Genomic DNA, 15,014 nt, shown 5'->3' on the forward strand with positions numbered 1-15,014 from the left:
ATTTGCAAGGCCTCTGGAGTCGTGGAATTATTGAAATACAGCATATTTTCCTCAGTCACAGTCGCTCTTGAAGAAAACCTTTCACATTCCATATAAAGGGTATCTTCAAAACAGGCATATTAAAAAAAATGCAAATGTTGGTTGTGTGGCTCCTTAGTAGCAGGAAGGGTCGACTCAGTTGTGTTTTAGCTCAGGGGAGGCCTGACCCAGGCCTGGGGTCCTAACAGCGAGAGTTCAGGTCCTTCCTCAGAACCAACTAGGCACACGCAGGGAAACAAAGTTACTTTTATTATTACTGTGTTTTAATGAGTGTGAGGGAAGAGGAGAAAGCCAGGAAGTTGGAGATAAGGGAGAAATAGAGGCCATGTTGGTTCATCTCTCAACCACCAGCACCCGCCCCAGCCCCCCGCAGGGAGAGCCCGGGGCTGTGCTGCGTCTGCTGAGATCCGCAAAGTTCTAGGAAATACCCTGAGTTATCTCTCTAGAGTGAATCTCAAGGCAGTGCCAGCTTCAAATCTTTAATTTTAAGGAACCAATTTATAAATATTTGTAAACATATGTCCTCGAATCACTAATAAGTATTTTTTTTTAATTTTATTTATTTATTTGGCTGCTCTGGGTCTTAGCTGTAGCATGTGGGATCTAGCTCCCTGACCAGGGATGGAACCTGGGCCCCCTGCACTGGGAGCTCAGAGTCTTAGCCACTGGACCACCAGGGAAGTCCCACTAATAAGTATTCTTAATCCACCCGGATAAAGCATTTTTCTCCTTTCTTCACAGTCTCCTTGCATTTTTTTCTTGGTTGCTATTTTTTCTCTCCCCATTGGGAATGAGAATTAGAGTAGGAAAAAAACGGGCCCATTGGCGCAAAGTCTTAGTCCCCACTGCCTCCATGGAGGATGCGTTTCTGTGTTTCCCTGTTCCCTTTTGACTTTGCAGAAGTCAGGGAAAGGCCTCTTCAGCTTATTCGCGCTTATGAAGAGCCAGACAAAACAGTCCAAGTTGAGTTAAGACATTCCAAGTCTATGAGTTAAGGAACCTCTGTGATTTTATAGTCTGCTTGTCTCATTTAATTGATGAAGCAAATGAGGCCCAGAGAGGTGAAGAATCTCACCCAGGGTCACACAGCAAGCAGGGACAAGAACCTCAAAGTCCCGACTACCAGTCACTTGCTCATGCAGAATCAATACTGTACCTGATTCTCTGGCTTTTGAGTCAAAGGTGAAGTCTCATTAAGATTCATATGAAGATCTGTTCTGGATTCAGTGTTTACTATGATGAAAATCAGAGAGAAAAGGGTCAAGGTTGTCAGATATAGGTCTCATGAATTTTTATGTATACAATACACCTACATACCTAGTTCATATGTGTAAGACTATAAATGTACACATGCTTATGGCATTCATATTTACTTACCAAATAACACATGTAACCTCTATAGGCACAGTCTAAATGCTCCATTTAATAAAGTGTTATAGACCTTATATTCAAATTTCTAGTTTTCTTGTTTTGGTTGCTCTTTAAAAGAACAAAAGTAAATTCTTTGTGCTACTAAAATTCAGATAAAGCTGAAATTAAAAAGGAAATATTGATGGAAAAAAATCTGCTGATACTGTTGAATATAAATTTTGTATGATCCGACTTCACTGAAGTAGGAAAATGCTTCTGCAACCTTCCAGATAGAGAGATCAGAGCCTTCCCTTTTCCTCATTATGTGGAGGGGCAATAGGAGAGGTGGAAACACAAGCAAACAAAGGCAAAGGTCAAAACGGGGCTGGTGGGAGGGGACTAACAGAAATCTTGCCGCTCACCCAGAAGCAGGCACATACGGACAACCACATGGGCTGGCGTGTAACCTTCACGACTCCCCTCCATGGTCGTGCTGTCATACTCGCTATAGGTGTGGAAGCTGAGGCTCAAAAGATAAAGTAATCCACCCAAGGGTGTGCAACTAGTGAGGTTTTGAGTAAGGATTTGAGTCCAAGACTGCCAGACTCAAACTTCATGCTGTTAGAGGATAGGATTTATTTTGTTTTTCTTTTTTTCCCCTAAGAAAGTAAATTTCATGTCTGTAAAGGAATGTTTATTTGAGGAACAGATTCAGCTAAGTGCATGGCTCCTCTGAAAAGGATTTTAGTCTCTTGTACTGGACTAGTGTCCAACACAAAGTTCTTTACATACTTGCTACTCCTAAGTAGTTCTGTGATGAGTCTGGCCGTATGCAATTCTGCATCTTTGCCTCTTTGACCTGAAGCCTCTATTCTTTCTTTGTGGGCTGACTTTCCCTTTCCCTTTTCTGTTGTTTCTCAGCTGTTCTATCTTGCTGGAAAATGGCTTCTGCACAGATTGAAAACATTTGTTATTTGAGATAACTAGGGAAACTGAGGCCCAGAGAGTGATTTCATGTGATTGGCTCAAGGCCATACCTTGAAAGAGTGCGAGACCAGAACTTGAACCCAGACCTCCTGACTTAGTATCTCCTACTTTTCCCCTCCACTTCACACCTCCTCCTGTTAGCCTCACTTGATCTTGCCACATCACAGCTGTTTGGCCCTGATCCATCCTCTGGACAAATCCAGCCCAACAAAATTGCGTTGCAATGAGGTTCACTTGACCGTGGCTTGGAAGGAACCATGAGTCTCTTAGAAAAGAAACTTATAAATTCTAATGCATAAGGAAAGTTCTTGCAACACCAGGAGAATGAATCAGTCAGCCAGAGTTCAAGAAATGTAAACACGTTTTTAGATAGGAGACTGAAAAATTGCTTAAGACTTCTCCATCTCTTGGGTCAAGACCCTGGTAATTTACTGAGGTCCAAGCTGTCAAGGAGGAGACACAACTCAAATTGCATTCCTGGGAGATAGAGCAATGGGGGTGGTAACACTTCCTCTCTGAACCATGTGGCAGGATCTGCCCCTCTTATCAAGCTGAAGAAACTGACTAACCCATCAACCATCGCAGGCAGCTGGGTGTGAATACAGGCACAGTTTTTTCCCATTATTCCTGAGCTGGTGTGTACATTCACAGACCACACACTACACAACTTCCAGGCCTGCCTGAAACTGGGAGCTCAGAGTCTTTTTGTGGTGACCATTTCTGCCACTAAAGAGAGAAACAAAAAACACATCCTTCCCCTGCTGCCCACCATTGGGCCCAAGTAGATTTTCAAATGCTAGCATTAATCTAGCGGCAGGCTTTTAGCAAGGAGATAGCATTCCTGCCAGATAATCGGGCAATTTCAAAGATGACCCTTGCTAGGTGGGGTCTCATGCCAAACCTCTTTTGCCTTCTTCAAATCATGGTATCCTTCAGCAAGCACTCAAAACTTGAAAAGCAGTAAAGAGCATCTGATACTAGCATGCAATATAGATGCCTTAAAATTTCACTCAATTTCGAGAGTAGAATGGAAATATATACTATATGCTACCATAGGTAAAACAGATGAAAGTGAGTGAAAGTGTTAGTTGCACAGTCATGTCTGACTCTTTGCAACCTTATGAATGATAGCCTGCCAGCCTTCTCTGTTCATGGGGATGCTCTATGCAAGCATACTGGAGTGGGTTGCCATGCCCTCCTCCAGGGGACCTTCCCAACCAGGGATCCAACTCACATCTCTTATGTCTACTGTATTGGCAAGCGGGTTCTTTACTGGGAAGCCCTGGATATATGTATACCTATGCCTGATTCATGTTGATGTATGGCAGAAACCAACACCATATTGTAAAGCAATTATCCTTCAATTACAAATAAAAATAAATTTAAAATTTCCTTCAATTTCAATCTATGTTATTGTTGTTGCTGTTCAACCTATGTTGCTGCTGCTAAGTCGCTTCAGTTGTGTCTGACTCTGTGTGACCCCATAGACGTCAGCCCACCAGGCTCCACTATCCCTGGGATTCTCCAGGCAAGAACACTGGAGTGGGTTGCCATTTCCTTCTCCAATGCATGAAAGTGAAAAGTGAGAGTGAAGTTGCTCAGTCATGTCCGACTCTTAGAGACCCTATGGACTGCTGCCCACCAGGCTCCTCCGACCTTGGGATTTTCCAGGCAAGAGTACTGGTGCCATTGCCTTCTCAACCTATGCTGGCCATGTTTAATTCCCAAGTTGTTGTTTATTGTTTTAAATAAAAATGAAACATGGCTATATTTATTCTGATTGTTTCAGAATACTTATTTCTCTTGGTATAGGATGCTCATCTGATATCAAAATAGAGACTGAAAGTCACCTTATCAGGCAGAGTGGGCCACCTGATTCCTTCCCAGTTGTGTGTCAGTTCTTGTGAGAGAATGTCAGACCTGCAGGCTCCAAAGGGGTCAAATGCTTGGTGGGTACAAGGGCAGGAGCTATCAAAAGTGCTGGCGGGAGCCTCTTAAATTATGCATAGCGTCTTTTTCCATCATGCTGTTCCTGAGGCGTGAGTACCCTTTGACCGCTAATGTTCACTCACGGAACTGCCCCCATAACTTGCAGTGGTTCATCATTGAGGGGATGTACGAAGATCATGGCATCCGGTCCCATCACTTCATGGGAAATAGATGGGGAAACAGTGGAAACAGTGTCAGATTTTATTTTTCTGGGTTCCAAAATCACTGCAGATGGTGACTGCAGCCATGAAATTAAAAGACGCTTGCTCCTTGGAAGGAAAGTTATGACCAACCTAGATAGCATATTCAAAAGCAGAGACATTACTTTGCCAACAAAGGTCCGTCTAGTCAAGGCTATGGTTTTTCCTGTGGTCATGTATGGATGTGAGAGTTGGACTGTGAAGAAGGCTGAGCGCTGAAGAATTGATGCTTTTGAACTGTGGTGTTGGAGAAGACTCTTGAGAGTCCCTTGGACTGCAAGGAGATCCAACCAATCCATTCTGAAGGAGATCAGCCCTGGGATTTCTTTGGAAGGAATGATGCTAAAGCTGAAACTCCAGTACTTTGGCCACCTCATGTGAAGAGTTGACTCATTGGAAAAGACTCTGATGGTGGGAGGGATTGGGGGCAGGAGGAGAAGGGGACGACAGAGGATGAGATGGCTGGATGGTATCACTGACTCGATGGACGTGAGTCTGAGTGAACTCTGGGAGTTGGTGATGGACAGGGAGGCCTGGCGTGCTGCGATTCATGGGGTCGCAAAGAGTCAGCCACGACTGAGCGACTGATCTGATCTGATCCAATGCCAAACAGATCTCAGAAAGTACTTTTGCCTTCCCACAGCTTTGCATGTGGACTTGCAGCAGAAACCAGTGGGAGGAGGCTTAAGAGTTAGTCTTCATACCTTCATGGTTTTGTGTTTTTGGTCAAAAATGGAAAATGCAAAGGCAAATTCCAGATTGTTAAAAAAAATTCTTTCCAGTAGAAATGAAACCATAAAAGGAAGGATAATACTGGCCCCTTTACATAGCCTTGCTGACCTTTCCTTAAGAATAGTATCTAAAAATACTTTATTTTCTATGATATGACTCAAGATGCCTATGACCTGTAGAGCTCTTGTTGTGTTATAATAAATCTTGAACCTGTTTGTTTAATGCAGGAGATCAAGACCCAAGATGGCCTTTTGGTATTGTCATTAGCAAATTCTTGGAACAAGATTTAAGGTCTTGTTTATGCTACACATTTTCACTTTAAATCTTCCTGGATGAGGAGGAGGATGAGATGGGCATATCAAACAGTTGCTTAAGACCTGTGAAAGTCTCCAGCCTAAAGATGTACCCCAGGGAACTCTATTAAAGGAGCCAAGTAGACAGATGTAGAAGATATGAGTCAGCCTGGGTTTAAATATGGAAATGTCTAGTTAAATGCAAGGACATTATTTTTATTCCAATTTGAAATAACTTTTTTTACTTACTTATATCTTCTTAGACCAAGGCTAACTCAGTCTCAAGAGTCTAGCTTTGGGAATACCAACTTCTCTCAAACGTTCATAAATTACTTTTTATGGAGAGGTCCAAAGGTGTGTGGCAGTTTACCAAGCCCCAGATGGAAGGCAAATTGAAATTCAAGTTGTGTAGCAATAAAATATCAACTACACTCGAAATCCTCCAACTGACATACATCATACGACTAATAAGGATACTTGTGGTAGAAGATGGCATAGAAGAAAGGAGTTCAAAGAAGAGGCTGAAGGTGGAGCTACATACAGAGTGGCCAATCAATTCGGTTCAATATTCTGTGGAAAATACTGTCCTTGGACACTTGCTGTCAAGCAAGTGTAGATCTCTGGTCTTACCCTGCTCAATCCATTGTCTACATAGTTGGGAGAGTCATTTCTCTAAAATAAAAACCTGGTTATGTCAGTTTGTGTGTAAACAGGATCTCACAGCCTTTAGGATAAATTTCTTTGTTGCTACCTATGAGCCTTCCTGATCTGCTCCTGTCTACCCCACCAGCTGCATTTCTCACCACTTCCTCTCTTAAATGTACCCTGAGGTCCAGGCACTACGAGCTACTTACATTTCTCCCGTGCCACCATGCTTTCTAACCTTCTTATGGTCCCTTTTCCTGGAGCATTCTTTCATCTTTGATACGGCTAGTTCCTATCTATATCCTTAGAAACTCAGCCTTCTTAACCCCCAGACTGAGTTAGCATGTACTCCCCATGTGCTCTCAGCACACTCCACTAGTCTGGATGACTTTAAGGCATGGACTTTATCTCTCAACTCTTATGCCCAGCACATTATTTGGCATTAGTAGATGGTCTATCAGTGTTTGTTGGATGAATGAATGAGCAATCTTTATGTGTCCCGTAAAACAGATGCACTAACCCTTTCCATTGGACATGTTCTGATGCTGGTGTCTTCATTAATTTTCAAGTGAGGGATTTCTAGGAATGAAGATGATGGCAAATGTAAATCCTCAGGCCATAGGGAGATGTGTGAAGGAAGCAAGAGAGAAACCAGGAGAAAAAAAATCCCTAAGAAAACCTCATGCTTCTTTATCGTCCTTTTTATGAGAAGGTAACACAAATGTCTGGAGAGTGATGGAACAGAAAACAGTATTTATGGATTACTAGTTAATAAAAGTTATCATTTTTTAATCACTCTGACAGGACAAAACTTAATATTCTTAACTTTATTACAGCTGATACATACACACACACACACACACACACACACACACCGAGACATCTTGAAATCCATACCAGCCTTAAAGTGCATTGTGCTAAGCATGACTTCACTGCTTGAGCAAGGCCCTGATCCCTCATGCATGTCATACACTTAATGGACAGTGGATCCTGCTACTATAGAAAGGACACTTCCTGAGCATTCCAAGAATCCTTAGATTTGTGAATACTCCTAGTGTGTATCACATCCCCAGTAAAACTAAACTAAAAATGAAGAAAGAGGGGGAGCTCTTCAGACTCTTAATGAGTTGATAGATATATAGGATTTGAATGATTTATAAAACTATTTTTTGGCAGAGAATCATCAAATTGTTAGACCACTTCACTTTCTCTTAATCCCATTACCAGTCACAGCAGTTGGTATACTTTTTAGGGCCGTTAAAAAAAAATCAAGAACTTACTTCCCTGGTGGTATAGTGGATAAGAATTCACCTGCCAATGTAGGGGACACAGGTTCGATTCCTTGTCTCGGAAGATTTCACATGCCCCGGAGCAACTGAGCCCATGTGCCACAATTATTGAGCCTGTGTCTAGAGCCTGAGAACCCCAACTAAAGCCTACATGCTACAACTACTGAAGCCTAGAAGATGTGCTTGGCAACAAAAGAAGCCATTCAATGAGAAGCCTGTGTCCCACAAGGAAGAGTAACCCCAGCTCATCGCAACCAGAGAAAGCTGCAGCAATGAAGACCCAATACAGCCCCAAACAAGCAAACAGTGTTCGTCTTTTAAAAAAATTAACTTCCCAAGAGCTCCTGCAGATGTTACAGTGAATATAGACCACAAGGCTGAGACGCTTTAGTGTACTCACTAGCTTCTGTCTCCTAGCCTGGCCGTATCTATAATTTGACTTCTTACCTCTGTAAAATGATAGATTGTATGTGTCCCTGACTTCTGAAGTCATTTGCAAATAGTCAAAACTGTCCTTCAAGTACACAAATACCTAAAGTCTGTCATCTATATAATTTTTAAAAATCCCATCATTTTTATCTGAAAATATTCCTTGGGGCAGAGATCTAGATGGCAGAAAAGAAGGATGTGGAGCTTACCTCCTCCCACAAACACATCAAAACTACATCTATATGTGGAACAATTATCATAAAAACTATTCCTTAAAACCAAATGGCCAAGAAAACAAAAAGTTGTTAAAGCTCTATAGATTCTGATGAATAGATGTTTTAAATTGCTCTTTAAAACTCAATCCCAGCGGGTATCTGGTATTTTCAGAGTAGTGTTACATCCATTTTCTTAAAAACAAATGGGGAGTGTTAGGCTTAAAGAGATGTAAGAATTTTTTGTTAAGGTCTTTGAGCAAATCAAGGGAACAAATAAGTTTCCTCTATTCTAAGCCCTGAAGCAGGTAGTCTATGCTTCTATGGGTAGTCCCATCGGAATGGGAGTTGTCATTTAACGGGGATAGACTTTCAGTTTTGCAAGATAAAAAGAGTTCTGGAGACTGGTTACACAACTAGTGTGAATCTACCGAACACTACTGAAGTGTACACTTAAAAATTGTTAAGATGGCAACTTTTATTTCCTGTGTATTTTGCCACAATTAAACAAATGTCAGAGGACAGAAGGAGATGAGGAATTATGCTCCAGGCAAAGGGAACAGTGTGTTCAAAAGCTTGGAAATGAGAGAGATTTGCGTTAGCCTAAGGTCTTTCAGTTACTAGGAATAGAAGAGAGAAGGAATTAAAAAAGTTTTCTTTCCTTCCCCTGGATACAAAGCTTGCCATGGGGCTGTTCTGAAGCAGCTCAGGTTTGTCTTTGGCACTTCACCATTTCCCTTCCTATACTTGTCTTTTTGAATCTCTTTTTCCATTTAGCTAATATTTTCCTGTTCATCCAAGCCCTCCAATGTACCACAACTACCAGGAATATTTCAACTCTTAAAGCTCCACTTATTCCCAAATTCTCCAACCTTGTTTCCATCCCATCAGAATTTTTAGTCCCTCAGGGCAGCTGTTCTTACCAGGTTGTGAGAGGACAGTTACCCGATTAAACACATTTTTACTAAAGTGTGAATGACTGTTAGCTTCTCAGAAGTATCAACCTTTTAAGAGACTACTTCAGAATTCAAAGTGAATCTATTATTAGTGAGATTTTAACAGTAGAGTGAAGTGAAACTGTACCATTTTCAGCCATATTAGGAAGAATATTTTTGATCTGGAGAGCTACCCTGTAAACAGGCTTATCTGGCTTGATAATCTATCTTGGCAGTTTAGTTCTCCCAAACTGTTCTGACTTTGTTTCAACTTCTTTCCATATCTCTAGAAGTTATAAATAATTTTTGGTGTTATCCACAAAAAAGTGTCTGATGCTGAGTAAAGGTCATTGAAAGGTGAAAAGGATGTGCAACAGAAATCATTTATTAGTGTGAGTCATTATTAAGTCAGGAACTTCCTAAGCTCTTGTATGTTAGGCAGACACATACCTGTCTATTCTATTTTACATTTTATTTAAGTATAGTTGATTTACAATATTGTGTTAATTTCCACCTTACAATAAAGTGATTATATATGTGTTTATATATGTATATATACACAATATTCTTTTCTATTATGGTTTCTCACAGAATATTGAATATAGTACCCTGTGCTATATGGTAGGACCTTGTTGTTTATCCACTGTCTATACAGTAGTTTCCCTCTGCTAATCCCAAACTCCCAATCCTTCTTCCCCACCCCTGCTCCCCCTTGGCAAGCACAAGTCTGTTCTCTGTAAGTCTGGAAACATGTGTGTTTAGATTGACACCACTAACCATGCGTAGTCTTAAAAATACAGGTTCCTATGGTTCAGATCCCAGCTTCACCAGTTAGGTGTATGACCTTGGGCTAGTCACTTCACCTCTCTGAGCCACCTTGTCTTAGATGAAAAGTGAGGACAACGATAGAAATTACCTCTTATCATTGCTATGAGGATAATGTGATCTAATGAATGTGGAACATTCATCACAGTGTTTGGCGTGTGGAAGACAGGTAGCGATGGTAGTTCTCATCTTGATCGTCCTCATCCTTCCCTGGAGGGCTCCTATGAAGAGCTGCTTTGGCCCAGTTCCAGCCCAACAAGTGAGAATGAACAGAACTGGCCCCGGCACTCTTCCCACCATGATCAGGATGTCCCCCCAAGGAGAATGGCGAGAGGACCAATGCCGGGCTCTCTGGTATTCCTCTGCTTACAGATTTTGACATTGGCAAGCATGTGACAGTGCTTTTCTCCTTCAAATTTTGCCGTCTCTAGCAAAACCAGTGCCCTCCACCCATCTGGCTCCAGCCCTCTGTCTGTGGCCTCGCTTCCTGTTGCTATAGCAGGTCTCCCATGCAGGATTCATCCCTGCCTGTCCCAAAATAAGCAGTGAGGAAGACCACACACATTTCTCTATTAATCAAAGACTATTTTTAGGAGTGAGAGAAAAATCTTTACATAATCATCCTCCCCCCTGGTTTGAAGCAGAAGCAACAGTCGCAGCAGCTGGAAGATGAGCTTCAAAGTCAAACCTATAGTTCCAGTTTTTGCTTATTTCTCCATGGGGGAAACGAAATGGAAAAGGAAGCATGGAAGAGGCAGAACTGACCTCACTCCTGCATTTAGAGCACAAGCCTGAGAACCTTTTCCGGATAGTTTTTTAGTTTGTGGATATGAAATTTGAACTGTGCCCAACCCTGGGAGGCAATACTCACCTCGTTATAATGTGAACTGTGCAGCGTTTGGTCTGCAAAACCCACAGGACGTGTGTGCAAATTCTCCTTTGGGAGCCAGCTCAGCACAGGCATTTGGTCTGACTTTTCTTCTCCCCTAATATTTACACTCAGACCACAGCACCAAGACTGCCCATGAGTAACTCTAGAGGATGCTGTATTTCTTAGACTTTCTATGAAAGGAATCTTATTTCCTACTTACTGCTATATTTGGGGAGAAACTGTGTGCTTCTGGAGGTCTGGGTATGAAATAAAATGTATATGAGTCCAATAACCCAGAGGAGAAGTAGAAGTGACTCTTTAGGGGGAAATCTTACCTTTTAGTAGATGTTGAATACTAGATTCCTCCTCTCCGTGGCCGGCATTTGAACTGACAGATTCATAGGCTGAAAAACAATAAGGGTTTTACCTGAGTCTATGAAAAAAGTCTTGCAAAAAAGCTATTTTCCTTACCCCAAGACGGGGGAAAACACAGTGGGATGGCTTGATGCCTAGGTCTCCTAATGAATTAAATACTTTTGAAAACCCTTAGATGCCATCATTGAGGGAAGGCTGATCTAGGATTTAAAAAGCATGGAAGAAATAAATAATATTCTTATTTGAGGTGTTGAGGGTGAAACCCTGTAGGTACTGTGACGTGTAAATTCGGAGAGGCGAACCTGCGACAGAATAAGAACATGAAACAGTTAACTCCTGACACCCGCTGTGAGGAGATGCCCAGATCTGAACAGCAGATGTGCCGTGGGGGCCCCAGTGCGGACAGCGATGGGGGGATGACAGACAAGCGTGAGGAGCCCCCGCCTCCAGCTGTAGCCAAATTCAAGGGTTGGACCAGGGAGACAGGAGGGCTTCTAGCCCATCTGATCCCAGCCAGAAAGACAGACAGGCTTTTGTACAGCCCTGATGAATTTTTTTTGCAATCTCTTCAGAGTCACTCTGGATGAGAAATATTCTCCTAGCTGCCCTTGTCAGTCAAAATGAAAACTAGTTAAAATAATGGCTGAAGAAGGTAGGGTTAACAGGCCAGAGAAAGGCAGTTAAGGGAGAGGTAACGGATAGCAAGGAGATCAGCTGAGTGGATCTGAAATGGGTCTTTTAATGAGAAGTGTGTGTCTGTTTGTCAGAGAGACAAAGGTGTGAGATATCAGAAAGATAGAAATAGGGAGGAAAAAAGTCAGAGAATCAAATACATCTGAAAAAGATTTTGAGACCTATCTAACTCCCCCGCCCCCACTTATTTCCCTATACGTGTTTGTATTTATATGCTTCATCGTCTCATTACTGATAATACATATACCAGAGACACTGCCAGAAAAGAATGTTTGGTTTTGCTGATTTGCTAAACCATGGTGGAGCTTGGAAAAGCCTGCTCCTTGGTGCTTTCCCACCCCGTCATTGCATGCGCACAGCCACAAGCACACACATATCCTAGGCTGAGCATGGCAACTTGGGATTCTGAGAGGCAACACTGGAGAGAGAAAAAGCCATAATTAGTGTTAATTGTTGACCCTACAGTTCAAGAATAGATGCTCTGGAGAATGGGAAATGAGAACAAACATTAATTATTGAGTAGGGACCTTGGAGACAGGCACGCTGGATTAAAAGGAGAGAGATAAATTGCATAATGAATGTTAATTTTCCCTCAAAGAATTGAGTGGTCGGTGGTTGGAAGGGAAAAAGAGGCTAAAACAATCATGAAAGAGAAAGCTCAATGTGTGTCAGGGTGAGAGGGTGCAGGAGGGTTATACAAACACTCTCCATCACGGCTTGCCCCTTCCTCCTCACAGCTCCAGGGAATCTGCGATCAGGGCTTTCCTTAGAACTCTTGTTATTTACCACAGTCTTCTGTAGGGATGCTCAACCAGTACCCCAAGAACACACACGCCTGAAAACAGCCACGGTGCATGACAAGCGGAGAGGCAGTTTATTTTTACTGTGGAATTTATTTTTTGTGCGTGTTGGTGGGAGTTTGACTTTAAATCAAGGGAGCTGAGGGAACTGAGGGCCACACGGGGAAGGACTGTGGTCCTGTGTGTGCCCCCGTGGGGGGACTCGGGCTCCAAGGTCTTGATTTTTGTTTTACCTTAATTATAGCACACAAGATGCATGCACATCCCCCCCAACCCCAAAGTAATCCTTTTAACTGAAAGTGAAAACAGAAAATGGTAGTTTGAGTAGAAAATTGGAGAGGAGGATGTGCTAAGTTGCTTCAGTCGTGTCTGACTCTTTGTGACCCCATGGACTGGTCTCTCACTGGTCTCTCCAGGCAAGAGTACTGGAGTGGGTTGCCATGCCCTCCTCCAGGGGCTCTTCCCAACCTGGGGATCAAATCCAAGTCTTTGAAGTCTCCTGAATTAGCAGGCAGGTATTTTACCACTAGTGCCACCTGGGAGATGAGAATTGTAGCCAATTTTGTGAAGAGACTCTACACACAGGCTTGTCACTGGCTGCTCAGATTCAACGTGCCAGTGACCCTCCCCACATGCGGCTGGTGGCCCTGGGGGCCGTCGCCTTGCTACATCTGCTATGTCTGCCCACTGCCTGCCATCCAGGCCCCTGGCAGCTGCTGTCTGGATGGTTCTGTAGTCGTCTGAGCACTTGGCCTTTTCTCCTGCCTGCTGCTGGCACGCCTGTTCCTGACATCCCTCCTCAGGCATCTGTGGTTTCTTGTTGCCTAAAAAGCAGCATTTCAGCTCTTTTCTGGTGCACAAGGCCTTCCCTGGCCTGGTCTTGGTCTACCTTTCAGCCCCATATCCCCTGCCCCACAGGGCCTTCTTACAGACCACTCATCATTTCCTGCATGGACTCTGCTTTCCTATCTCTTTGGTTCATGCTGGTCCCTCGCTGGGTCATGTCTTTCTTCTTTGTTTATCTACTTCTACCAGTTTCTTAAAGGTCAGTGCAAATGGGAATTCTTCTACAAAAATCCTTTCTCATCCCCCAGGTTAGAATCCATCACGCCTTCCACCAAGGCCCCTGCATTCTGTTGTTTAGGCCGCTGTGACAATGCTCACCTCATTCTGCCTTGTGGGAGAGTCAGTTGCTTGTGAATCTGTTTTCATGTGGGCTGTGAGGTCTTTGAAGGCAGCAGCCACAGGGCCTGGTGCTGAACCCTGGGCAGTGGAAAGAGAAGAGCACCATTTCTGGAACAGATGGGCCTGGGAACAATTATGCTGAGCTGTTCCCCAGGGGCGATTAATGTGCACAAGGGGGTTAACCTTGTGTTTCAGTTTCCTCACCTGTGATGTGAATGAAAATACTCCCTTCATTGGATTATTGGGATGATGGAATGAGATGACATAGATGCCTGAAGATGTCTGCTCTTGGTATTAACATCCTTTTCCATCCCTTGAACATGGTAGGCATCCTGTCCATTGATAGAGGAGTCAGGCACAATGTAATGTGTCTTTTCTGTTTTAGGTCCAATGACATTTTATATTGAAATTTTACTTAATATTTTACAAGATGTACTGTATGTATGATCTGGTTTGGTTATCACAAAGCAAAGCAAACTAGGATGGCAGGTATTGTCATAGTTGCATTATATTAAGGAATGTGGTGAACTGCTGTAGGCTCCCCAGGTGGCACAGTGGTAAAGAATCTGCCTGCCAATGCAGGAGATGCAAGAGACGTTGGTTCGATCCCTGGTTGGGAAGATCCCTGGGAGGAACAAATGGCAACCCACTGCAGTATGCTTGCCTGGGAAATTCCATGGATGGATGAGCCTGGCGGGCTACAGTCCATGGGGTTGCAAAGATTAGGACATGACTGAGCACACACACAAGCTGCTGTAACAAAGAGGTTCAACAAGATAAACATTTTTTTTTTTTTTCCAGGTAAGAGTCCTGAGGGAGGTGGGTAGACTGGGGTGGCGCTGTTCCACAAAGTTATCCGGGCATCGTGGTTCCTTATATCTTTTGGCTTCATCATCCCCTAGAGCACTGCCCTTTTCCACATGTTTGAAGTTACTTCACCACTACAACCAAGTCCAAGGGGAAAGAAGAGGAAGAAAGAGGAGGAAGAGAAGGAGGAGGGCAGTGGTTTCTTTTTAAGGAGATGACTCAGAAGTTGTACACATTACTTCTGTTCACATTTCATCAGTCACACCTGTCATACCTGGCTGCAAAGGAGGCTGGGAAATATAATTTCTAACCAGGCAGCCATGTGTTCAATTAAACTTCATGGTGAAAGTGAAGTGAA

At 43.1% G+C, this 15,014-nt stretch overlaps 1 protein-coding gene across 4 annotated transcripts in view; it reads right to left on the reverse strand.

Annotated features, from left to right (window-relative positions):
- Positions 1-15,014, reverse strand: part of KIAA2012 (KIAA2012 ortholog) — a 126,401-nt gene that overhangs the window by 67,786 nt on the left and 43,601 nt on the right. For all 4 annotated transcript variants that reach the window (XM_005904252.3, XM_070388099.1, XM_070388090.1 and 1 more), the window contains 2 exons: positions 11,132-11,200; positions 1,196-1,272 (listed from right to left, as the gene is read on the reverse strand). In XM_005904252.3, the coding sequence (XP_005904314.2) occupies positions 1,196-1,272; positions 11,132-11,200 (146 nt within the window). The remainder of the gene's footprint in view (positions 1-1,195; positions 1,273-11,131; positions 11,201-15,014) is intronic.

This window comes from Bos mutus, chromosome 2 (genome assembly GCF_027580195.1).
Source record: "Bos mutus isolate GX-2022 chromosome 2, NWIPB_WYAK_1.1, whole genome shotgun sequence".
In the NCBI taxonomy this organism is placed as follows: Eukaryota; Metazoa; Chordata; class Mammalia; order Artiodactyla; family Bovidae; genus Bos; species Bos mutus.